Genomic DNA, 24648 nt, shown 5'->3' on the forward strand with positions numbered 1-24648 from the left:
TGGGAGTCCAGGCCCGTGTACCTGACCAGCTGTGGACACCTACCCCGTCCCCTGCATGGCACTTTGGAAATTATCTTCATGTTGCTCAAATGCTGTATGTTTTCACTTTCTCTTTATTTGAGAACAGAAGCATTTTAAAAAAGTGACCCTGCTCAACTGAAGAAAGTTCAGAGCAGAGCTTGTGCGGAGCCCGCTTGGTCTGGGCAGCTGCTGCAGAGCAGAACCCAGGACCCCGAGACACGAGAGCAGCACGCAGGAATGACATTCAGACTTTATATTTAAACAGCAACAACAGGTGGTTCAGCGATATCCAAGTAAAAGGTTTTGAACTCATTTCTCCACAGCACCTGCAGCCTCACTGTGCGGTGACAGCGACCCTGGGCGCTGATGCTGGGGGGCCCCGTGGGACAGGCACCTGGGGGGCTGCCTTCTGGCTCCTCTCTGCAGAAAGACGCTCCAGGCGCTCCGTGTAGAAGCCATTGAAGTCCAATCTGCGGGAGGAGACGGGCTGGGCTCCCGCGCAGATGCCCCAGGTGCAGAGGTGCCCTCCCTGCGGTGCCACACCAGGCAACCCATCCACCCCGCAGTCAAAGGGTCGGCTCTGCACCAGGTGCGAGGAACACCCACCCACACAGCCTTCCCTGGTTCAAGCAACACTGACATCGGAACCTAAACACACATGCCAACTGAAAGCAGAACAACCAAAACTCCTAATTAGGGGTTTAAGCAGAAGCATAGCTTCAGTTTCCCTGCTAAAACCCCAGCAGAAGAGCTGTCCCCCACCCCCCACCCACCTCCCTGGCAGCCCTCCCCGGCCCCTGGATGTTGGGGCCGGCCTTACCTGGCACAAGGGCCCAAGGCTGCCATAGGCTGAGGGCACCTCCCAGGCCCTGTACTTAGGACATCAGACGTCCGTCTGACACCGTCCCAGGCAAGGACACCTCCCCCAAATCACTGGAAATCAGCTGACCCTCTGCCCCCCCTCTGTAGAGCAGGGCGTCCAGGACACTGCCAGGCTTCACAGGCTGTGGGAACCTGCTGGCCCCAGAACCACAAACCGGCTGACCAGCTTGCTGGCCCCTGCTCCTGTCTCCACGCTCCTGCACTGTGTCCTCCCCAGTGGGCCCCCCCAGAGCCACCAGGAATGCTCCGTCACACCTCCTGAGAGTGGTGACAAGGCCCAGCCAGCCCCAAGAGCCCAAACACGGAGGCTTCAGTAAGCGCTGCCATGACCCCCCCTGTTGGCTCCCAGTGACTTCCTGGCCTGAGCAGCACTGCTGGTCTTGTCTTCCCTTGCCTGCCTCCTGGCTGCGCATCTGAAAACGGGGTGATGCTGCCGCCATGCATGGCCCAAGGCTGGGGGCTGGGGGCTGGGGGGGGGCCCCTTCCAGTGTCCTGGGTCCTGGCTCAGGGAGCAAAGCGCTGGGCGAGCCCGAGCCAGCCCGGCCCACAGACAGGGACCAGCGCTGGGGCACGGACGGTCACTGGTGCACACACTCACGAGTGAACACAAACCACCACACACGCGCATCTGTCACTTCAGGGAATAAGCAGTGACCTTGAGGTGAAGGACGAGTGCCCGCACACCCAAACACCCAAGCAGACACCGCCTCAGTCACCCCCTCCCTGCGGTGGCCCAAAGCTGCATGGGGGGGGCACATGGGGGAAGCCCAGGACTCTTGACCACACACGGGACGGGACGGTGCCATCGCACCCACCTGGAGATGACGCTGGCCATGCTATGCTCACAGTCACTGGTGCTGTAGAGGCTCAGTCGGGCCAGGAGGTCAAGCAGATGTGCCGAGAAATTCTTGTCAAACTTGTTGATGGTGGCCTCGAAGCTGGAGGTCAGCTGAGGGGCATCCACGTGCTCAGCCAGGTACTAGAAGACACGGTCGCGCACCATGAGTGCCTCCAGCCCCACCTCAGCACTGCTCACTACCAGCTCGGCTTCCCTCCCCACCCCCCTTTTTTTCTAAATAGAAGGAATTTGGGCAAGTTTTCATGTGATAAAAGTTAAGGCATCGTAAAAGTTCCTGAGACTGCGGAACACAGAGACATGCTCTGTTTGGGCAGTTGGCGCCCTGCCCTGCTCCCACCACAAGGAAGCAGCAAGTCCATGCACCTCATGGGTTCTTTACGTGGCTCAGATTTTCAAGGGAATGCAGCATTTTCTCCTGGCTCCCTCTCAGCAAAGAGAGTGGACACGGGAGTACAGGCCTGAGCTCCCTCCAGAGCTGGGCCTGGTGCTGCAGGGCCCATGCCCCCTCCCCGCATCCCCTCAAAGAAGGTGGAGACACCTCGTCCTTCTAGTTAAGGCTGGACTCTGACCGTAGTGACAGCAGGGCCCATGGCCCTGTGCCTGCTGCGTGGCAGGCCCTCTGCAGACACCCCAACCCCTGCTCTGGGGAACTGTGGCCTCACCCTCAAGCACAGTGGGGCTGAGGTTTGGACAAATCTGGAGAAGAGATCCTCTAGCTCATGTTTGGAACCTAATTAGGATGAACTTTTTTTAATCAAAGGGACAACAGGAAGGAGGGGAGCGGCGGGCCTGCTGGACAAAGCCGGACGCTGCACACCTTCCTAGCGAGCTCCTTGCGGGCACGCTCCTCTGCCCGCTCGGCCTCCGTGGGCGGCCCCAGCATCGTGCCGTGCTCCAACATCAGCCGGCCCAGCTCACCATCCAACTTCATGCTCTGTGTAAATCTCTTGGGGTCAGGAAGAAATGCTGTTAGTTTCAGGAGCCCAAGTGGAGTATGTACCACCGCACAGCTGAGGCACCATCTGCAGATGCGGGGACAGCAGACGTGAACTCGGGGAGCTGCAGCTGTGCCCACATGCCTTCTAGGGGTGCCTGTCAGAGGGCTCGTCAACAGAGTCTTCTGAAGACAGCATCTCCTCAGGGCGAGCCCCATACGGATCTGGCTCCCAGGCTCCTATCCCCCAGAGGCTGGCAACCACCTTGCACGCCCTGGAGCCCTGGTGAACCCTGCGTCACCCCCTCTGCCTCCCAATACTTACTTTCTGTATCAGCATTTTAGGTAGCTGCTTGTAACTGAATCAAATAACTTGAATTGGACAAAAAGAATGCCAGGTGCCCAGAAAAGGGCTGGGGACAGAGACGCTGCAGCTGCTGGTCCCGGCCCACAACAGCGGAAGAGGCCTCAGAGAGACAGCCCTGCACAAGGCGGGCAGAAGGCAGGCAGGCTGCATGGTGGCGCACCTGCATGCAGTTGGTGAACATGACGCACACGGACATGAGTCTGGAGAAGACTTTGAGCAGCTCGGGGTTGGTCAGCATGCAGTCCTTCAGACAGTTGTCCAGGAAGCTCGTGTGGTGACCCAGCACGTCGTCGATGTTGGACGCCTGCGTGGAGAGACGGCACCTGCCTTGGCTTTTGGCATGACTTTGCGAGGAGACCAGACCCCTACGCGGGCCAGGCTGCCGCTCTGTGTACTTCTGTTTTGTTTCCTTTCCTTAAATGACCCTATGGATTTTGAGAGGAAACTTCAAAATACCCCCACAAAAAAATGCTAAACATGCCCCCAAAAGGCCACGGTTTTGGTTCTTCCATGGCTGCCGTCCCGTCACGCTTCTGGGACCTGCTGACAGACCCCAGGGGTGCTGGGATGGGGGTGGGGGGCACAGAGCCACCCCAACCCCAAGGCTCTCTGCACCACCTCAGGGGAACCCCCACAAAATCTCAGTCTCACTCACGCACACATTTGTTGTGTTCACAAAGAAACCGCTTCTGTGTACGGAGGGCTTTGCTGTCTCCTCCTCACCAGCCCGGGGCAAGCACGGCACTAACGCCCTGGCATCCAGCCCACTATGTTCCCTTCACAAGAACCTACTTGGTGCAACCGGTTGGCATAGAGTCTTTTAAGTGTTATGCCGTATTAAGTTCAAACTCACAGACTTCAGGTTTTTCTCAAGGATGTGCCACGTTGGCTCCATCACTTCACACATCATGTAGTACTGAATGTTCTGAACAAAGTTGAGCATCCGCTGTCGCAGAGTGAAGGCACCAGCAAACCTGAGCAAGCACAAGAATGGTCACCGCTGCGGCAGCCGTGGGCCCCCCGTTCCGCGGTCAGGGGGCCCTGCGCTGAGCACCCCCACACAGGCCCACACACCACCCGGTGTCACAGACAAGCGTGTGCGCCGGCGGGAGTGAACAAACACCCCCGAGCCTCACAGGGCTCACGCTGACAGACCCGAGCACCCGCACGTCCACACCGACAGCTGAGGGACAGAGCCACGTCTACCGTGGGCGGCCACGGCCCTGCGCTGCAGTGTGAAACTCGTCACGGGTCAAAAAGCTACAGAGCTGTGTGACGAGCTGCCTTTCTAAAGCTGTGAAGAGTGAAACGCTCCTGCCTTGAGGGGAGCATCTGGGAGTGCAGAGCAGACGCACCACTTTGCAGAGTGAAGGGAGTATTGCTTGGCGGCCTTGTTGCTGATCCAGACGTTGCAGAGCTGCCGCTCCACGTGCTTGCAGTAGAACATGTGTCTGAAGAGCATCTGGTAGCGGGTCAGGGCTTTCCTGCAAGAAGGAAAAGGCGCACAGCACGCTGACTGACACCTGGTGGGCGCTGCCGGCCTCAGACACCATGAGGCTCATGGCACACGGCGGCCGAGGCTCTGACATCGCTGAGGCTGTTCTGCTCCCTGGCCGCCAGGCAGCCAGGCAACCCACCCCGCACAGAAGTGGACATGGACAGCTGTCTGCAGAGTGGATGCAATCCTGCCTTCCGGGCAAACCTGGAATTGTGTCCACGGCAGCTGGTGCCGGAAAGACCAATGCTCACCTGTTGATAATCAGTGACAGGGGCCACTTGACAACATAGTCAAAAGAGAAGGCCTCCAGGCCACTCAGCGTGAGCTCAGTGGGGTCGGCGTGGACCATCGCCTTCTCCTGCTTGGTCTCGATGGCCAGAACCCGCAGGAGCTGAGTGATGAGGTCATGAGGCATCAGATCGATCTTGAGAAAGACAAAGAAAAAAGCGTCACATCCTGACCGCTGCCCCCACCCAGCTGCCCCACGAGCTGGAGAAGCAAGTCCAGGACTGAGGTAGCTTCCTCCGACGTAGACTCTGCATCGTAAAGGCTGGCTTACAAAACAAGTGTCTGCCGATAAAGCCTCAGCCACTTTCCACCGAAGCGAAACGTGCAGAGAGATCATTTTTAAGATGCCCGATGGCGTAAACAAGAAACTACACAGCAAATGAGAAAAGCCTGAATCTCTTCAGATTTACAATTTTACCACAAGTGCCAGGACCCAGCCGAAAGAGCAGCATACTTAGTGGAAAACAGCAAGGTGACCGTGAACAATGTTGGGGCTGGGGTGCCAACCAGCTGGTTCAGTTGAAAGTCCACAGGGACCTGCTGACCTCCCATATCCCTAACTGAATAGCCTGCTGCTGACCGAGAGCCTGACACACGTGACGAGCACGTGTTCTGTCATGACGTGTACTGTGCTCTTAGGATAAAGCGACAGAACAGAAAACATCAATAAGAAAGAAAATACATTTCTGTCACTGTACTGTATTTATCGAAAAAAATTTGCGTGTAAACGGACCTGAGCCGCTCACACACCTTGCTCAGGGTGAGCTGCGGGATCACCGTCAAGGGTTGGGTTCTCCTGGGGTTTTACGGCCAGCATCTTGCTCAGGTGGCTGCCCCACCTGCCTGGACGCAGGTCAGTGGGTCTGAATGGCGCTCCCCTGCCCCGGCCCCGTCGCTGGGTCGACGGGCGCCCCCCGGCCCCCCCCACCTTGAGGTCATCCTTGAAAGGGTCCGTGTTGGCAGTGCTCATGCGTAAGGCCAGCTCCAGCAGGGCCTCCAGACGGGTGGGCGTGATGTCGTCCACCGGCTTCTTCAGCTCCTCCTCGGTGAGGTCCATGAAGTGCACAAAGAAGTCCCCCTGGTCCATCAGGAAGTAGCGCTTGATGGACCTACAGAGCGGGTGGGGGCACAGGGGTCACCAGCACAGCTGTGGGACACGCAGGAAAAGCTGACAGACGGCTGACAAGGAAGAGCTGCATGCAGACGAAGGGCTCCCACCACAACCAGCAGTTTGGATGATCAGGTGGGGCTTAGGCAGCGCAGCCCAGGGAGGACGAGCTGAGCTCCTCGCCCAGCAGTGCTCCCCTAAGGAGGCCCGACCCTGCTCAGCTTCTGAGATCAGATGAAATCGGGGGTGTTCAGGGTGGTATGGCCACAGACCAGAGAAGTACATGAGAAAGGGGAGAAACAGTCAGCTTCACAAACGAGCAGAAATGAACAGTTCTTAGGTACAGGTGAAGGACCGCTGTGTCCAGCTACGGCAGGAAACACTGTCCAGAAAGGGCCGGTGGCCCTGGACCGGTGGCAAGACTGGGCAAGCTGTGTCACCTCCAACAAGGTGACACAGGCAGACCATGGCCCCACTGCGCTCTGGGGAGCAGGACCAAGGTGGCAGGGTCACAACTATGCAAGGTTCTCAGGCTGGAGACAACCTGGCAGCATGCTTGTGTTTCTGTCGACGAAGCAGAGCTGCTAAGACTAAGTTTCTGGCCTTGGTCAGACGTCAGGAGGGTCCTACAAGCTGAGCTAGAAGGCAGAAGGCAGAGAGCTCACCTCAGGTGCGCCACGAGCTCCTTCTCTTCCATCAGGAAGGCCAGCAGGACCTTGCTGGCGTAGTTAAAAGCCTTCTCGATTTGCTCAACATATGCTCGCTCCTTCAAAGTGTAGATGATCTCCTTGGCCACTGGGCAGGTGACATCGTGACCACACTCTCTGACTACATTCAGATATTTTCCTGAAAAGACAAGGAGAAAACAGATTAAAATTTTCACTATACCAACGCTAAACCACAGGTCTGAACCTTGGATACCGTGACCCCAACACTAGCTAGTGGACTGGAAACACAGTTCTAGAGCCCTTTACGTGAGGCAGGGAAACACAACTGATGCCCACGAAGGACAGAAGCACTAAGTGCTACAACAGGCTAGACTCTCTTTCATCCGGATTCTTCTAACAAAAAACACAGAAATAATTTCCAAAAAGCTTTCAGAGAATGAGGTTCCCAACCATCTTCCAACCCTGTCCTTGACCACCAAGTCCCTGGCTGGAAGACTGTCCGGTACCTCAGTCCTTCTGTGTTTCTAACTCCGGTTCCCAGCCCGTGTGATGGCGAGTGGAACAGCCCTGGGCCACTGAGCCCAGGTCCTCGACTGCTATTCTTGCAGTGGTGTATGAGACTGACCCAGAAGGACGTGGATCCTTGGACTTTGTTTTTGTTGCTGGCACTGAGCTCCTAAAACCCTTGCAATCTTGTGGCTCATGAGCCCCTTCTGAGTACAGCTGAGTTTACGCCCGGGAGGTGACTCTGGGCAGCCCCTGTCCAGCTCAGGCTGGGGGTTGCATGCCGGGGAACCAACCCTGTGACCAGAGGGCGGGAGCTATGGTCCCACCCCCTGATGCTGGGCTCGGAGAGAGGCTGGAGACAGGATAAATCGACGGCCAACCATTTCATCACTCACGCCTGCATAACGGAACCTCCCTACAATTCCTAAGTGGAGCGGTGTGGAGAGTTTCCGGGTGGTGAACACGTCCACACAGGGGTGGCGCATCGAGTGCCACACACTTTGGAGCTCCTGTGCTCGGCACCCGCCCAGACCTCGCCCCGTGGACCTCTTCAGCTGGCTGTTCACTTGTATCCTTTCTAATAACTCGGTAATCTAGAAAGTAAAGTGTTTCCCTGAGTTGTGAGCCGTCCTAGCAAATCATCAACCCCGAGGAGGGGGTCACGGGAACCTCCAATTCGTAGCCACGTCAGACAGCGGTGCGGACAGCAGTGTTGATGTGGGGGCTGCCCTGAGGGACTGAGCTCTGAGCCTGAGGAGCCCGTGCCCACCAACCCTGGGAGGTCCGTGCCGGGACCGGGCTAATTCACAGGATGCCCGGCTGGTGCGCACAGACAACAGGAGGGCTGGATGTTGGTGTGGAAAAGCCGCACGTCTGGCGCCGGCTGGGAGCAGGAAAGCAATTTCCTGTCAGTGGTAACAGAGTTCTAGAAACGCAGTAGTGAGGAAAAGCCACCTGTGAGACAACGTCCTGGGGTCAGGGAACAAAGCAACAGCACCCGGAACCCCAGGAGTCAGACGGGACAACGGCCAGGCCCAGGAAGACCCTGTGGGGGCTCTGCAGCCCGTGCAGTGCATGGCGGGGCACAGAGCCACAGGGCAGAGGCGAGTGCGTGCTGGGCAGGGCGTGGGGCTCACCTGTGCTGAGCACCTTGCCGACCATCTTCTGCAGGAAGGAGGGGATCTGCCGCGGCACGACCGTGTACCTCCGGTCCCAGTACTTGTCATTGTAGTCCTCCTGGATCTTCTCCTTCCGCAGCTCGTGCTCCTCCACCATGAACTCGCTGGCAGGCACGGGACGTCCTCAGGCGGCAAGCCACGCCTGACAGGCCGACGGGCTCAGGACGCCCCGTGCCCAGTCCCCAGCTGAGAGCCCGCTCCGAGGAAATTCAGGGCCACGGGGCTGCAGGTCAACCTCTCTAGCCCCACCCGCCAGGGGAACGGAGCCCTTCCCTGCCATGCGAACCCAGGCAACGAGCCAACCCCCACAGCAGGGGAGCAACCCCTTCATGCCTGTTTCAGGTCTTGCTTGGCGGGGCACGGTTTTAAAATCACGTTGTCAGGCCCCCCCCCCAGACTGTTATGTGAATCACCAGCAGAGAAACGCTACTCCTCGGCACGACTTTTAAAGTCCTTTAGCAAATACACCTCGACACGACAGACTTGTCCATGGGCCGCCCTGGCTCCTCGAATGTACTGGAACACCCACCCTCACCAACTGTGACGGAGGCCCGGGAGCTGCACGCGAGGCGATTCTGACCCTGCCACCCGACACGCTAAAGCCTCCCTGGGCAGCATGGCTGCATGTGGGCGTCTTACCCAGATCTCCCTCAGGCTCCGCAAGCCCTACCTGTAGGGGTCATTGATTATTCCTCTATAGATCCACTTTTCCAGAATCTCGAAGTAGGGCACGCTGGCGGCCTTGGTTAAGTACAAGCACAGCCCCTGTGCCTGGCTGTCGCCCGTGTAGTTGAAGCTCCGGTCGTGGAGAAGGCTCAGAGTGGACCCCCCAACACACTCGCCTTTATCCACCGAGGTGGCTGCCGGGGGGGGGGGTGGGGGCAGCACTCAGTGCCTTTGAGAAGGGGTGCCTGCAGCTCCCCCAGCTACGTCACGACACACCAGGACCTCCTTCTGGGGACAGGTGCTCCTCTCGTGGGAGACACTCAAACCATAAGCTCGTAATCACCAATGAAAGTTTATCAGTAAGAGCTTCCAGAATTTTCCTCCCACAAATTAAAACATGAAGCAATACAGGCTCTGGCCTCACACCCTGGCATCCACAGTGAAGAAACGAATGCCTGGCACACTGGTCTGGGAGTCTCCCCTTCACACGCCACGACCCGCTCCGCCATGGAATGTGCCTGCCCACTGCCCCAAGTCCCTCCCATGGCCCGGCCGACATGGCGGGTGGGAGGGTAGGCATGTACCAAGGGAGGCCAGGATGTCGACGGTGCGCATGGCCGGCTGGATGTAGAACCAGAGCTTCTGAAGTGACAGGAGGCCCTGCCTCTGCAACTGCTCCAGCTGCGTGACCAGGATCAGGTACTCCTTCACTAGGGTTCTCATGGCAGCCGCCAAGGCATGGTTCACCTGTCCATACTCGAAGGAAGACTTTTCTTCAATGAACCTAGGAGGGAAAGGAGCACACAGGACCCATGAGCAGGGGAGGCCACATTTTCAGATTAGATGTCAGATGTTCCGAGCACCCTCCCCACTCAAGCTCTTCGAAACCAGCCCCCTGCACTTGTCCCCAGGCCCTTCAAAACCGTGCCAGGCATGAAACCGGGTCACAAAAGATGAGGACACTCTTTAGGAGTCAAATGATCTTTACAGACACAAAATGCAAGCTGCAGGGGTCAAGAGCACCTGGGAAGGCCTGTGTCCAGCCTCAGGTCCCGTCTGGCATCTACCTGGTCACCGTGGAGTAACTGGAAGCCACAGGGAGGATCCTGTTCACCAGCTCCCTGACGGACAGGTCGAGGTTGGGGTCCACGAGGAAGGTGCGGCTCTGCCTCCCGGTGAGGGGCTGGGCGGTGATGTACCTGCCGTCCACACCCACCAGCACGTAGAGCAGGTCCTCCACCACGGCCGACTCCTGCGAGGCCAGGGGCAGCGTGCCTGGGGGCCGCAGATACCAGCTGGGCCCCGGCCTCGCCTCCAGGGCCCCTCACCCCCACTGATCTTTCTCCTGCCCTCATCTACTCAGGCACCCTCTGCTGACTCCTCTGTTACTCCCTCATACGTTCACGGGCGTGAGAATCAGGCTGTTCACTGGGATCTGACTCATCCCAGGGAGCTTAAAGCCTAGGATTCCAAAAGCACCATGAGCACAGGACAGGTGGAGCCTGAGCAATGCACCACAGCCTCACAGTACCAGGTAGATAAAACCCTCTGGATGCAAATAAAAGCCTGACGTTTAAAAGGAGAAAGTCAGGAATTTAAGAAGCACTTCTGATGTAAGCTGTTCTTACAGCACTTGTTACAACTTATCGAGTCTGGGCTGCTGTGGAATGAAAAGACTTCCTTCAAAGACGTGAAAGTGGTGACAACTTCCAACACGTATGCACAGTATGAGACGGTTTCCTTACAACCACCCAATTAGGGACAGTCACAAGCCATCGGCCAGGGCCACCGGCCAAACGCCTCCTGGCCCAGGCAGCTCCCTGCCTCTCTCGGTTCACAACCCTCTGTGTCCTCCCCAACACCTGCTGGGACAGATCGCCACGTGTGGGGAGCACACGCAGCAGCAACAAAACGGTGTCTCCGTGACGCTGCCTCACAGCCCAGCCTTGTGCAGCTGGCCCAGTGGGTGCCCGTGTCAGCACCGCGGCACCCCAGAACTGGGGCCTGGTGGCGCAGGGTGGTGTTGCACCACACGTGGTGGTTCACAGAAGCACTGCTGGCGCTGCACACCCGCACACCAGCCTGCTGACGGTGGAACACAGGCTCTGAGCACAGCAGCCACCTGTCCGTGTGAGGCACGGGTAACGCAGCATTCAGAGCCATGCTCTGAACTTCAAGCTCCGCTTCCTCTCCACGACTCCGACAGCCATCAGGACAAGCCCACTCACAGCTCCAACTGAAGCAGTAAGGTTCGGCTTCCTGTTTCTCAAGTGCAGGGGTGCCTTCTAGGAATTGCCACCAACACTCCCCACTTGAAATCTGAGCATCACCCCAGTAAGAGCCCCAGTGGACGCCCTCAGTGGGGGGTAAGGGGTGCAGCACCGGGTCAGCTGGTCCTGCGGTGGGGACCCTGGCCTCAGGGGGCAGACACCACCCTGCCCTCCAGCACCCTGCCCACATATGGAAAAGGACAGTGTCGCAGGTTGAGAGAGGAAGAACAGCCGGGGTGGCACAGCCAGCCTGGAGGCTAAGCGCTGAAGGGACAGGGGAACAAGCCAGGCTGAGGGGACACTGCACAGGGAGGTGTGGCCTGGAGGCCAATCCACCAGGATCTCTGCGGCTCCCCAGAGTCTGAGGGATCACTAGAGAAGCTACACGGGACACAGGCCTGAGGCTCAAAGCCGCTAGCTCTGGGATGACGGAGACAGCCACATGGCAGCAGGGCAGGATGCGAGGCTCCACGCCACGGGCTACCTGGGCCAAGGGAAAGAAAGCTAAACACCCATTCCTCAGCCGCACCAGCTGCAGTTCAATGCCCATTAGCTACGTTCCGCAGATGGCCCCATACTAGACAGAGCAGATCCAGAACATTCCTTTAACACAGGAAGCTCTGCGGAGGTGCTGAGCCCCAAGCCAGTGAGAGCAGAAGGACTGTGTCTGGGCAAGAGGGGCAGATGGGGGGGGGGGGGGGCTGGGACCAGGCTGGTGCAGCGGGAAGGAAGCAAACACAGGTACCACTCCCAGCTCCAGCACCCGGTGACCTGTGACACCAGTCACTGTGCGAAAAGTGGGGACACAAGAGGGAAGGTCAGGAGCCCCACTACAGACACACACAACAGACAGATGGCCACGTGAGACCAAAATTCAGGCAGACGTCCTGAGGGTAGAGATCTGGGATCACAATGGGGACAATATGATTCCTTAAAACAAACGAGGTCACCCTGCAAAGGAAAAGTGGCAAGGAAGACCTGGGAGCAAGCCCCAAGGATCTGCTTGGAAGATGAGGTGCAGGGAGGAGAGAGAAAGGAACATCCAGAGGCAGCGAGAACACAAGAGCTTGGCACCACTGAGGATGAGAACTCAGGAAGGACAGTGCACCACATGCTCAAAGGCGCCCGGGTGTTAGAAACACACACATCACATACCTATAGGCACAGCCGCGTCCGTGCTTACGCCTGAGCCAGTCAGGAAATCCCCAACCAGTGTGGGTCTCTCGTATACCCATGGCGGAAAGACGGGGAGGCGCTGGCCTGAATTTTTTTTGTTCTGCTTATCTCGAAGCAACTTTCTTGTAAGTTCTAGAGACTGGTGGGGATATTTTCAAAAACAAAGAAGAGACATACTTTTAGTACTAATACTTAAAACTGACATCTACGGCACCAGAGAAGTCAATCACTCAACACATGAGGGATCAATAAAAGCGTGAAGAAGTGAACATCTCCATGCCCATCATGGTGCAAGGCACTGGCGATTAGACGGGGACCCCGCCTCTCACCGGGGTCTCGGTCTGTGCAGAACCCACAGGTAAGCCAGGAGCACGGGCAACAGGCTGCACCTTTCTTGGGACCCTCTACACATAGACTCAATGGCTTTTTCCTGGTGGCACGAAGTCTAGACATGACCTGATGGGTGGAGACAAGGCCCCAGGGACAGCCAGCTAGGGAAGGGAGCCCCCACCTGGGCCCCTCAGGGCCAGGGGAGAGGCCACCTCCTGCACATGCCCAGAGCAGTGGTCCTCCTGTGGGACCAGCCGCCAGAAGCTGACCAGGGCAGTCCTAGGGGCCCGGCTTTTGGAAGTACCAGGTCAAGGGTGGCCAGCGAGAGGACAGGTGCAACTGTTTCCTCATCCGTCACACAGGGTAGCAGTGTGAGGACACGGGAGGTGCTGACGTAAGACACTCCCAACCAGCGCTGGCTGTCGTGCCTGTCAGAGCCCAACAAGCACAGGCGCTGCTCTGAGGGCTTGAAAGCCACAGGGGCAACACCATGACAAGACAGACGTACATCAAGGGGCTGGGGGGCAGGACATGAAACCAAGGGCAGGAGAAAGGGGTAAGTATGAGAGACAGAAAATGGTCTATAAAGCATATTCTTACAAAAATAAACTGTCAAAAACTAATTGAGGGAAAGGAAGAATCACAATTTACGGAGGCTGAGATCCATCCGAGTGCCCCCAACAGGTAAGCCCGACAGCCTGGTGGGTCAGAACCTTCCTACATCGTTATCCACTCCTGTGGTCCAGGACTGTCACCCCCGAGGGTGGTGGGGGAGCCCCACCTGCTGTAGCGTCGAGCCCGTGGCCACACTGCCAAGCTGCTTCCTCAGTTCCTCAAGCTCCTGCATGGAGATTTTGGAGGCCGTGGCAGGGGCACTGAAGTTGGTGGTGCCGCTGCCTGCAGCGCTGGCTGCAAGCTCGGCGCGTTCTTTCGCATTCTGTTGTAAATACTGCAGAGTCTGAAAACACACAAGATCGTGATCACATGGGCCAGCTCTGCAGAGCACAGCCAGCCCCTGCTTCCTTCCTTCCCGACTCCATGTGGAGGAACAACAGAACCCCACGAGTCCCTGAGCTGCAGTCCAGTCTCTCAGCGTTTGCTGCCACAAGGTGCCACAGCTCCAAATCAGGAGAGGAGGATAATCCTACGGCCGCTCAACAGCCAGTCCCCAAACTCCGCTCCCAAGGGCACAGCCCCGTCTCTGCACTCGGCCAGTCTCCCATACTGCAGTGGGACCACTTCCCTTTGTCCGTCCCCGGCACAGACAGTCAAATGTGCCTGGCCGCATCCTTCACCCCGAAACAGGCCCTGGGCCTGCAGAGGGAGAGGGCCAGGCACCTCCCTGGACGCTCGCGGGCGCAGCAGCTCCTCCAGCCTCGACACTGAGTGCTTTCCTTAGTGTTGCAAATGACACATGTACAATTCACAACACATGAAAACACAGCATGAGACAACAAAAAATAAAGCCCCCACCCCGGGAGGTAACGACTGGAATACTTCTCAAGTTTACTGCCAGTGTGAGCTACGTTCGCTCTGAAGCACCACAAATACATCCCTACTTTACCTCAAAGGGCCACTAGCACAGAGCAGGGAAAGCAGCATAGAAATGTGCCATCAGAGGCACTGTCTCAACGGAGCAAATCTCGTAAGCGTCCACCAGCGCAACCCCCCGACACAAACTCCGTCTGAAACCCGCCACACGTTCGCCTTTCCCGACACTCCTGAAGTGAGCCCACACAGCCGTTACCTCTCTGTCTTCCGTGAGTTTTGATAATAGGTACACCAGTGGGTCAAGGTTCCTTGTGTTTTTAGATTTCAGTTCATCATACTTCTTTAGAAAGTCTTCCGGAGTACGAGAAAATTCTGCTATTTTAACCTCAAAAGCACAAACACGAGAGATTCAGTGACAATAACAACTTTTAAAAAATCTTCCAGAAAATAAAACACAAAAACCAAAATAGTGAAATTAGGTAGGCTAAATGATCACATACCTCTGAAATAAGACTTAAACCCAACAAACATTTTGTTAACCCTATGCACGGTCTCCCCTGTAGTTTCCCTCCTGTTATGCTTCCTCAGCCCGAGATCAGGAAATAACCACTTAGATTTTTCTACCAGTTTATGCATTTGCTTCATACATTCAATGCTATTCCCTTTGTAATTAGGCTCAGCGGTTATGTTTGCTCATTGATTTATGGTGTTCCCCTTGTTATAAATTAAATTCACTTTTGTGTTCCCAAACACTGTCTGCTCAGTGAATTTTCCTAGTTATCCTGGTGCCATTATTAATCTATTTAAATAATTGAAGTTTCATGATGTGTTTCTAAAAATAAATTTCAAAATTCTCTCTTACTGAAAATCTATAATTTTGAATTATATACTATTTGAATACAGATAGAAAAATCTGCTTTAAAGGGATTTCAATAGAGTTAATACCAGAAGATTCCTTTTCAAGTTTTTTATTTATTTTTTTAAAGTAATTTTTACACCCAATGTGGGGCTCTCAAACTCATGACCCCGAGATCAAGAGTCGCATGCTCCAGGCAACTGAGTCAGCCAGGCGTCGCCAGGAGCTTCCTTTTCATCCAGAGGAATAGGAGTCTCCTTCCTCATGGGACCCAGAACCTGGGTTCTAAAGTCAGGTTGATAGCCCAGCGCTCTCCCTGAGCCTCCAATTACTCATCTGTACAACAGGGTGAGTTACAAGAGCCACTAAGAGGAATCATCTTCTGATGACTGAGCACAAAACTTGGTCCAAGAAAAGCCTTTAACAAGCATTGTCTGCCATCAACACTGGTGATGCTGTGGCTGCTCAGGCAGGAAGCTGGTGAACTCTGTGCACAGCGCTGCACCAGGCCGGGGCCCGCCTTGCCCAGGGCACAGTGCTGCACCAGGCCGGGGCCCGCCTTGCCCAGGGCACAGCGCAGCACCAGGGACGGAACCCACCTTGGCACTGTGTGCAGATACAGTTGTTGTGACATAGGGGGTCCTATTCTTCTGCAGCAGGTCAATATAGACCTCAGCCCCATCCCCTCCGTGGACACGCAGCAAGCTGAGCAGCTCATTGACATCATGGTGAATCCGAAATTCACTCATAGTTTTGGCTCTGAAACAACATCACAACAGGTTTTCCTAAAGATAAGAGGAAAGCCATTTATAAAAACAAAACTGTGCTAACAGCTCTAGTGGAGACGAGGCCCAACTTAAATATCAAGCATCAAGCAGAGAAGACTCAGCACACACTCCCACATATGCTAATTAACTAATGAATATTAATTTGCAAATCCACACTGAGAAAGTGAGGCTCTAATCTCCTAGTATATAAACATTTAAAACTGGCCGGAGCCAGGGTATCTCCAAACATAAAAGCAGAACAGTTAAGCGTGAGCATACATACTTGTAAAATCAGGAGGTGCTCACAGTAACCAGTCACGGACATGAGGTGCAGCAGGGCCTAGGTTGTGGAGTCCCAGCCAGTCTGAACCCTGACATGGCCAGTTCTGGGCTATAGGGCCCTAGGCAAGGAGCTTGTCCTCTCTAGGCTTCTTCTGACAAGGGGTGCCTAGTAAATCCTACCCACAGAGCTGCTGTGAAAGCCCCAAAGGGCCCATACTTGGTAAGTTCCTATGGCCTTGTTACTAGAGAAGCAGGAATAAGTGTGCTTTTACTACGTAGGGCTGACCAAGTGGAAATGTTGTTACTGAAGTGGCTGGTTTTACAAAAGGAAAACTGGACCTGAGTCACCAACAGCATCCTAAACCATCAGTTACCTTACCGATCACAGAGGACCCCGAACGAGGCACTGCAAACTACAAGCAAGACAGCAAAGAGGACACGGAACTTTCCCACTGAGGCCTCTCTGAATCTAAGGGCAATTGGTTTTATCCATGTGCTACAAGGTGTCCCAAGGAATGTGGGTTGTCCTGTACTGGCTGGACTGAGGACCCTTTGTCATGCTAGATAGCAACCACACTATTTCCCACCGAAAGGAAACACCTGTCCACCAGATACCAGCAGGTGGAGAGAGCACATCAGAAGAATGATCATCTGAGAGAATGTTTATTTTAAAACTATCTGCACGAAACGTTGTGTTTGTGGTAAAAACACAAGCACAGACATGCCTACGTCACAAGTATTAATATACAAGGAAGCTAGTTCTCTGTGGAGATCTGGAACGATTCCTGCAACAACTTGCTCTCAGCTGCAGGCAGGACCTCTCCTGGGAGGACATCTGGAAATGTGTAAGGGACACTTCTGGTTGTCACAGTGACCAGAGGGGTGCTCTTGGCATTCAGTGGGCAGGAGACCAGGGAACCTAAACACCAACAGAAGCACCCCACCAAAAATGTCAACAGCATCCCCACGGAAAACAGCATTGAGGAGCATCTGATCACAACAGCCCGCCAGCTCTTTCCGACGCTCCTGAGTTCTTCTGTCGGTGGCTGCAAACACAGACGTCTGTGACAGGGCAGAACTTTCCTCCTCCCGACCGCGAGCGGCGCAGAGGGTGGAGGAAGGCCGCCTACTGCACATTTCCCCAGGAATGAGTTAGGCAGAGAGAAGTGGCAGCGAGCGTTTGTTGAGGGCTCAAAGCTAACTGCACAAATGGGCTTGGAAAACATCAGTTTGTGAAAAAAAGTCAAGACTCCTAATGCTGTTTCGTAAGAGGTGAAAAACGGAGTCTGTCCAGAGCTCTTCCTAGCTGCGAAAATGACTGACTGGGAACGTAGCCACACACCCTTACTTCCAGGACGAAGTAAGTTAATTATACTTTTTAAATTACGTTTTTTAAAGTGATTTCTTAACTTGTTAAAGACACAGAACCCCCTTTTCCTGGCCATCGCGTGCGTGCACGTGCACGTCCACGCTGAACCACCTGTGCGAGGAGGGGAGCCAGCCTCGGAGCCACCCCACCCGCCCCTGGCAAGTCCCCAGCACCCTGGCGTCCCTTAAGCCACCCACCACCATTTTCGCTAGGGGACTGTTGCACAGTCGGTCTCCGCAGCTAGGCAGGAGGCTCCAGGGTAGCCGAGCCCGCCCCTACTTCTTCCGCGGGGGGCACCGGGCACAGCGGCCGGCACATCTCCGGCGCTGACGGGATGCAGGTCCCTAGAAAGGCAGGGCCTGACCGGCCAAGAGAGGCTCACTGGACCGAGGGGACCAAGGTAACGGGAGGCCGCCGAACGGCTCCCAACAAGAAGCGCGAACTGTCCGCAGACCACTCTGGCTCCGGTCCGGGGACGCGCCGCGCACAGGCGGGACCCAGCGGCCGCCCCGGCCCTTCCGGCGGGGGGCGGACGCGCTGCGAGCAGCGAGGCGGAGAGCGGCAGTGCGGGCTTCTGCAGCGGGCGTCCGCAGGTCACGGTCTGCGAGGGGGACTCCGCGGTCCCGTGTGGGGACCCGACCGTGGCCGGGGCGGCGCCGGAGTCGGGCAGCGCGCGCTCCAGGGGCGAGCCGCTGGCCGGCCTGCGCCCGCGGGCAGTCGACGCGGGGAAGCGCCGCGCGCGCCGGACGAGCGCGCAGGGAGGGAGGACGCGCCCGGCCTCGCCGCCCCCCGGGGCCAGGCGCCGCCGCCCCCCGCCGGACTCACCGCGGACGCCGGGCGTCTGCACCCGGCCCGCCGAAGCCCCTCGCGCAGCCCGCGCCGGTAGCGGAAGTGGCGCGACGACACTTCCGGCCCGCCCCGCTCGCGGACGGTGGCCGGCCGGCCGTGGGGCCGCTAGTGCGCAGGGCGATGCAGCTGCCGCCCGCGCTGCGCTCCCGCTTGGTGGGGGCACCCGGGGCGGCCGAGCCGCTGCCTGTGCAGCGGGACCCCGCGGCCGGGGCCCCGCCCTTCCACTTCGCGGCGCGCCGGGTGCGCTTCCCGCGGGACCACGAGTTTTTCGAGGTGTGTGAGCCAAGGGGCGAGAAAGCAGTTGTCGACGGGGAATGCGGCCGACTCCGGGCGGGGGCGGGGCCGGCGAGAGGGGCGGACCTGCGGGGGCGGGACCGTTGGGTGGGGGCGGAGCCTGCGGTCGGGGCGGCCTATGGAGGGGGCGGGGCCTGCGGGGCGGGACCGTTGGATGGGGCGGAGCCTGCGGTCGTGGCGGCCGCTGGAGGGGCGGGGCCTGCGGGGCGGGACTGATGGGTGGGGGCGAGGCCCGCGGCGAGGGGGCGGCCGGCTGGAGGGGGCGGGGCCGGCGGGGCGGGACCGATGCTGGGGGCGGAGCCTGCGGTCGGGGCAACATGGAGGGGCGGGGCCCGCGCGGCGGAGCCTTTGGTCGGGGCGGCCTATGGAGGGGGCGGGGCCTGCGGGGCGGGACCGTTGGATGGGGCGGAGCCTGCGGTCGTGGCGTCCGCTGGAGGGGCGGGGCCTGCGGGGCGGGACCGTTGGGTGGGGGCGGAGCCTGCGGTCGTGGCGGCCGCTGGTGGGGCGGGGCCTGCGGGGCGGGACCGATGAGTGGGGGCGAGGCCCGCGGCGAGGGGGGCGGCCGGCTGGAGGGGGCGGGGCCTGCGGGGCGGGACCGTTGGGTGGGGGCGGAGTCTGCGGTCGGGGCGGCCGGCTGGAGGGGGCGGGGCCGGCGGGGCGGGACCGATGCTGGGGGCGGAGCCTGCGGTCGGGGCAACATGGAGGGGCGGGGCCTGCGCGGCGGAGCTTTTGGTCGGGGCGGCCTATGGAGGGGGCGGGGCCTGCGGGGCGGGACCGTTGGATGGGGCGGAGCCTGCGGTCGTGGCGGCCGCTGGAGGGGCGGGGCCTGCGGGGCGGGACTGATGGGTGGGGGCGAGGCCCGCGGCGAGGGGGCGGCCGGCTGGAGGGGGCGGGGCCTGCGGGGCGGGACCGATGCTGGGGGCGGAGCCTGCGGTCGGGGCAACATGGGGGGGCGGGGCCGATGCTGGGGGCGGAGCCTGCGGCCGCTGGAGCGTCGGAACCACAGTACCCGGCCCCGCCCACTACGTGCGTGTCCCGCAGGATGGGGATGTGCAGCGACACCTGTACCTCCAGGACGTGCTCACGCAGGTGACAGAGGCGCCTGAGAGGCCCAGGTGAGTGGCTCTGGGCCCAGCGCCGCCCCCTCCCCAGGCCCTGCCCGCCCCTCCCGGTGACCTGCTGCCCTGCCGCTCTCAGCCCGACCACCGTCCACGCCCCTCTGGTCTGGCCTGGCCGCCTCCTAGCTGGCCTGTGAGAATTGGATTTGGGATTGGAAAGGAAACATCAGTGCTTTATCAGGCCACTTCGAGGACAGGTGTGGACCGGCAGCCTGAGGCCCTCTGTTAGCCGCAGAACGGCCTTCCCACGAGGCGGTTTCCTTCGCCAGGGTGCCCGAGTTCACCTGTCAGGGGGCAGGGTGCTGCCAGGTGTTCGACACCCTGGAGGACTATGAGCACCACTACCACACTCTGCACAGAAACGTCTGCTCCTTCTGCAGACGGGCCTTCCCCTCCGTGCACCTGCTGGACACCCACATACTGGAGTGGCATGACTCTCTGTTCCAGATCCTATCCGAAAGGCAGGACATGGTGGGTGATGCGTCCGCGCCCCCGGGCCCAAGGGCAGTCGTCTGGGGGTGGGGGAGGGGGCTTGTTCCTGAGCTGTCTGCCTGGTGGGTGCCAGCGCCCTGGGGGTCAGGGGCCAGGTGAGGGGGCACCATCAAGGTGGGGGTCAGGACAGAGGCGGCACCATTTATGTTTCAGTATCAGTGCCTGGTGGAAGGCTGCACAGAGAAGTTCAAGACCGGCAAAGACAGGAAGGATCACCTGGTGAGACGTCACCTCTACCCAGCCGACTTCCGATTTGATAAACCGAAGAAAAGCAGAGGGTACGCGAGGCGGTACAGAAAGCAAGCTGCGGGCCGTTGAATTTAGAAAAGCATTTTGGGTGTAGAGACTCGAAGGGTGCTGGCGCTGTAGTTAAGCATCTGCGTTACTTATGTCACGTTCAGCTGCAGATACGGAATCGCTGACCCGGGAGTTGTTCGTCAGGAGGCTTAAACCAGTAGGGCATGGTTTTGCTGCTCTGTTGGGAATGAGTGGGGTCTCAGAGCGGTGTCTGCCCCGGGGCATCTAGGAGCATCACCCCTTTCTCTGCACTCACACTAGAGCTGTACCTGCACCTCCCCCCCCCAGGTGCCAGCCCCATGTGGTGCTGACAGCCCCTGGGAATTTGTCCCAGGCCGTGAGGCCCTCCCCTCACACTGACCCTGTGATTTTTTTTTTTTGTCTGGTTGGTGACTTGACAATAAAGCTCTTTGCCACCGTCATTGTTAAGAGTGCACCTGGGGAAATGCTTCAGGAGTAATGTTTGAATTTGTGTTGTATTTCTTTGCCTCTTTCAAGTGATTCTTTGGTCCTTCAGAATCTCCTGAGAATTGTGTTGATTGAAGTTTTTTCAGACAGTTTCTCTCAGTGGGACTCTGCTCTTTAAAGTAATGTAATTCTGAAAGCACACTGCGGCATGGGACAGTGGGAGGCTTTGGATGTGAGGTAGCTCTCTCCTTTTGGAGGGATCATTTCAAGGAGAAAAGCCCTGCAATGCTGGGTCCAGTAGGGGTTAGGGAGGAGGCTCTCAGTACCCTGTAGTTAACATTAGTAGATTTCTCATGTATGGTCGTGAAAAGACTTTATGCTCCCCTGATAGGCATTTACCACACAGCACCCCAGAAATGCTATTTTCAAAAGATAAAGTGTAATTGCACTAAGCTTATAAACATGGCACCTGTTATATAAATGTTCATTTAGGATTTTGTCATCATCCCTGTCTCTGTCTCAGCAGTCTAAGAATTACACTATGCCAGGATAGCTATAAAATATTTTTGCAAGAAGCAGTGGTGTTTTTGTGGCGAGTTGGTCCGTGAGGGAAGACAGGGTCACAGGGCCACCACTCACCCCCCTGTCTCCACAGTTCAGCCACACCGGTGGCCACTGTACAAGTGTTGGCAGAAGCTCTGGGCGATGATGGGGAGCAGTCGGGAGGGGACGCCATGGAAGTCTGCTCTGAACACGCGGCCCCCCTCCCAGAACGCGTGGGCGAGCGGCGGACATACAGCCACAGGTCAGTGCCTGCCGTCTTTCTGCAGCAAGTTCTGAATGTGTGTTTTATGAGGATGACGCTGGACTTGACCCTGGGCAGTATTGTCACTGAGAGAAGCAGATGCTGGGTCTGAGTGTTGGCTTCCGCAGCGGTTGACAGCCTGACTATTTCTGTTTCTCTTGAATATCTCAGTTTCTTGTGTGTGCCCTGCTTTGGGACCCAGGAAGGCAAGGCACCCCCTCCCCTTTGCATCATGGCCTAAACTGGGATAGAGTGACCACTGGCTGTAGTTGCTGAAGTTATGATCTACAAGTCTTTCTCATACTAATTATTCTCTCATTGGGTTAAACTTGACTTTAAGTCTAATTTGGGGGAAAATGTTGGGCAGGAGGAAAGAGATTGCCCAACAAATGCAAACAGACAGGAAGGTGGGCTTGTATCCCTTCCGCTGCCCTCATGCTGCCGCCCAGACTTTGGCCTGCAAGTGGGTCCTGGATGCCCGTGGCTTCTTCCAGATGCTGGGTCACAGGAAGCTTGGGCCTGGAAACTTGGCAGCAGCGGCCCTCCTGGCCGAGTGTCCCAGGCAAGCACGCTACTGGCTGGGAGAGTCTCCCTCAGGAAGCAGGTCCGAGGCAGCTGGCCAGCCCCAGGAAGGGGCTGCCCCGGGCCTGGGGTACAGGGCATCCAGGGAAAGGAGCGCCCATGTGCTGAATGTCCCACAAAGTGAAAGAGAAGGGGCCCCCCAGAACAAGAAGAGCATACTCATGATGCTGCTTTTACGAGTTGGGTTTTTTATTGGCAAAAACCGTAACGGTTTAGTACAAAGATTTGTTTTTCTTTTCAGAATACCTTCTACCATCTGTTTCGGTCAAGGTGCGTCACGAGGATTTAAAAGCACCAAGAAAAGAAAGGAACACCGGTGACAATGTGGACAGAGAGCCATGGGCCTCCGAACAGACCCCGAAGGGGGTGGTTGCCTTTCACATGGTGTCAGTAGTGCGATTTCTCTCGCCTTCTGGTGTGGCTGCCCTAGAACCCAGGCATTTGCCATCCTTGATCCTCAATGCCAGTCCCTTGGTGGACCACTATGTGACCGCAGAAGCAGTGACAGGCCTACCAGTTCCAGAAGTGGCCCCAACACATGCTCGGGAATGAAATGGCCGTCCTGAGGATGTGCTTTGTAAACATGTAAATACTTGCCTTTAACAGTCTCCCGTTAGTCTCCAGTTGTCACTTGTGTGTTGTTGAACTGGGTAGAGAAGTGAACAGCAGCTACCCACGGCTAATCTGTTCTCAGTGCTGGGTTTTCAGGAGGATTTACGAAGCCTCAAACCCCCAGGGGGTGAAGGGCAGGACGCAGCACTGAGTCGCTGATGTTCATGGCTTGACGAGAGGTTCCTGGATCACCCCTTCACCACACCAGTGATCAGACCTGATGGGGTTTGGTGAGAACCAGGGAAGGCTCATGCGTGCCTCGGGGGGCAGTGCGGCCAGGGTGGCTTCTCCAAGGAAAGACCATGATGGGGCAGTGAGGGAGCGTCACGGCGAGGGAGGGGGCTCTGGCCAGAGCTCCAGGGCCTGGCCGGCACATGCTCGGCAGGAACAGAGTGGAGTCATTGTACCCTCGTATGGATGAGCGTAATGCAGCTACCAGGGAAGCAGTGCTGGGAGCAGCACCTGAACGGAAACAGTGGGGTCAGCTCGGTGTTGATACAGTTGGGGCTCTCAGGGCTAGACCTAGCGGAGTGGGGACCCAACAGCAGGGTCTCTCTCTGGAGGCCCCATCTCCATCAGGCATGCGCCTGGGCCGCTCCTGTGCTGACTGCTGGCTTGAGGGCTCCAGCTCAGCCAGCAGCAGGAGGATGGGCCTGCCCCTCCCCACCTCACCTCCAGCCTGTCCTTTCTGGGCTCTGGGCTTGGCCAGAGGCAGCTGGTGGACATCTGTGGCTCCTGGCATGGAGGCTGGTGCCCCAGCTCCCGCTGAGCCACACCTGTGACTCTCCGGAATCTGGAGCAAAGGGACTGTCGGGGGGGGGTCATGTCACACCAGTAGTTTCACACAGTAAAAGCTCTAAAGGTGGGCTACCAAGTGCTTACAGAAAAAAACAAAACCTAAAGTGCAGGTCTTAGGGCATCAGCAAGAGACCTAGCATGCACTTCGTGGAGGGTGGGGGGGCAGGGACCAGCCTTGGCTGGGGGCGATGTGTCAGGGCTGACCCAGAGTCCCTCCTTTGTCTCTTAAAAGCACAGCATAGAGACAGTGCTAACATGCGAAACTCCCATTCTGTCTCTGTCCGCCTCCCCTCGGAGACCTTTCCTTCTCCAGCTCCTGCACGGTCCCTCGCACTGCCCCCGCCGTCTGCAGGAGCACACTGGCCTTTCTCACTGCAGCACGTTGTGCCAAACCTCCTTGTCCACGGTGTCAGCCCCAGTAAGACTGCCGTGTGGTCTTTGGGGCCTGTCCGTCCTGGGTTCCAATCCTTGCTTTGGCCCTACCCAGAAAGCTGCTCGTTCAGCCTGTCCTGGTTTTTCTTCTGAGAAATGGAGGATGTCAAACTTCAGGGAGAGTGTTTCTGCTGCCAAACCTGGGTGTGGTTTCCAGGTCCAGTGTCAAGGGGAACGTCAACTGGACACGTTGACAAGGAAGAGCTCGTTTGCATGGGAGTAGGACCCAAGGGCGGGCTGTTTGAGGGCGCTGAGTTTGCCTCCGTCTATTTGTAGTGGGAAACGGGGTTATCACACTTGGGTCTAAATATTCAACATGTTATTTGGGAGACCAGAGCCCACTGGGGTAACCGCATTTGTTCCTAATTGGTGTGTGAAGTGCTCAGGCTCACAGGGAGCAGGGCAGAGCATCAGCCTTGGCTCTCATCCTGGGGGCACTGTGTC

At 57.5% G+C, this 24648-nt stretch overlaps 2 protein-coding genes across 3 annotated transcripts; one reads left to right on the forward strand and one right to left on the reverse strand.

Moving 5' to 3' along the window:
- Positions 1-100: 100 nt before the first annotated feature.
- TUBGCP2 (tubulin gamma complex associated protein 2) lies at positions 101-18439 on the reverse strand. Its single transcript, XM_027593990.2, has 18 exons — positions 18343-18439; positions 15699-15858; positions 14500-14628; positions 13534-13710; positions 12402-12561; positions 10044-10251; positions 9561-9760; positions 8981-9170; positions 8269-8414; positions 6623-6803; positions 5778-5958; positions 4813-4985; positions 4419-4547; positions 3917-4037; positions 3224-3367; positions 2580-2708; positions 1719-1882; positions 101-491 (listed from the first exon to the last, which is right to left on the reverse strand). The coding sequence occupies exons 2-18, from the start codon at positions 15846-15848 to the stop codon at positions 356-358; spliced, it is 2718 nt and encodes a 905-aa protein (XP_027449791.1). The 5' UTR covers positions 15849-15858; positions 18343-18439; the 3' UTR covers positions 101-355.
- On the forward strand, positions 18384-22970 carry ZNF511 (zinc finger protein 511). Of its 2 annotated transcripts, none has more exons than XM_027594007.2 (6): positions 18384-18639; positions 19702-19775; positions 20048-20249; positions 20424-20548; positions 21631-21780; positions 22604-22970. In XM_027594007.2, the coding sequence occupies exons 1-6, from the start codon at positions 18487-18489 to the stop codon at positions 22680-22682; spliced, it is 783 nt and encodes a 260-aa protein (XP_027449808.2). In that variant the 5' UTR covers positions 18384-18486; the 3' UTR covers positions 22683-22970. The 2 variants fall into 2 exon arrangements, with proteins under 2 accessions (XP_027449808.2, XP_027449817.2); XM_027594016.2 differs by having other exon boundaries at positions 18386-18639; positions 20159-20249.
- The last annotated feature ends 1678 nt before the right edge of the window (positions 22971-24648 follow it).

This window comes from Zalophus californianus, chromosome 15, assembly GCF_009762305.2.
Source record: "Zalophus californianus isolate mZalCal1 chromosome 15, mZalCal1.pri.v2, whole genome shotgun sequence".
In the NCBI taxonomy this organism is placed as follows: domain Eukaryota; kingdom Metazoa; phylum Chordata; class Mammalia; order Carnivora; family Otariidae; genus Zalophus; species Zalophus californianus.

Bases quoted from the DNA above. Each gene is read 5' to 3' on its own strand.
- ZNF511 (XM_027594007.2), top strand. From the start codon at position 18,487: ATGCAGCTGCCGCCCGCGCTGCGCTCCCGCTTGGTGGGGGCACCCGGG. The intron at 18,640-19,701 runs GTGTGTGAGCCA...CGTGTCCCGCAG, and splicing joins GGGACCACGAGTTTTTCGAG to GATGGGGATGTGCAGCGACA. The intron at 20,250-20,423 runs GTGGGTGATGCG...TTTATGTTTCAG, and splicing joins TATCCGAAAGGCAGGACATG to TATCAGTGCCTGGTGGAAGG.
- TUBGCP2 (XM_027593990.2), bottom strand. From the start codon at position 15,848: ATGAGTGAATTTCGGATTCACCATGATGTCAATGAGCTGCTCAGCTTG. The intron at 12,562-13,533 runs GTGGGGCTCCCC...TATCCCCACCAG, and splicing joins CGGGCTCGACGCTACAGCAG to TCTCTAGAACTTACAAGAAA. The intron at 4,986-5,777 runs GTGGGGGGGGCC...GTCTTTCTCAAG, and splicing joins CTTTCAAGGATGACCTCAAG to ATCGATCTGATGCCTCATGA.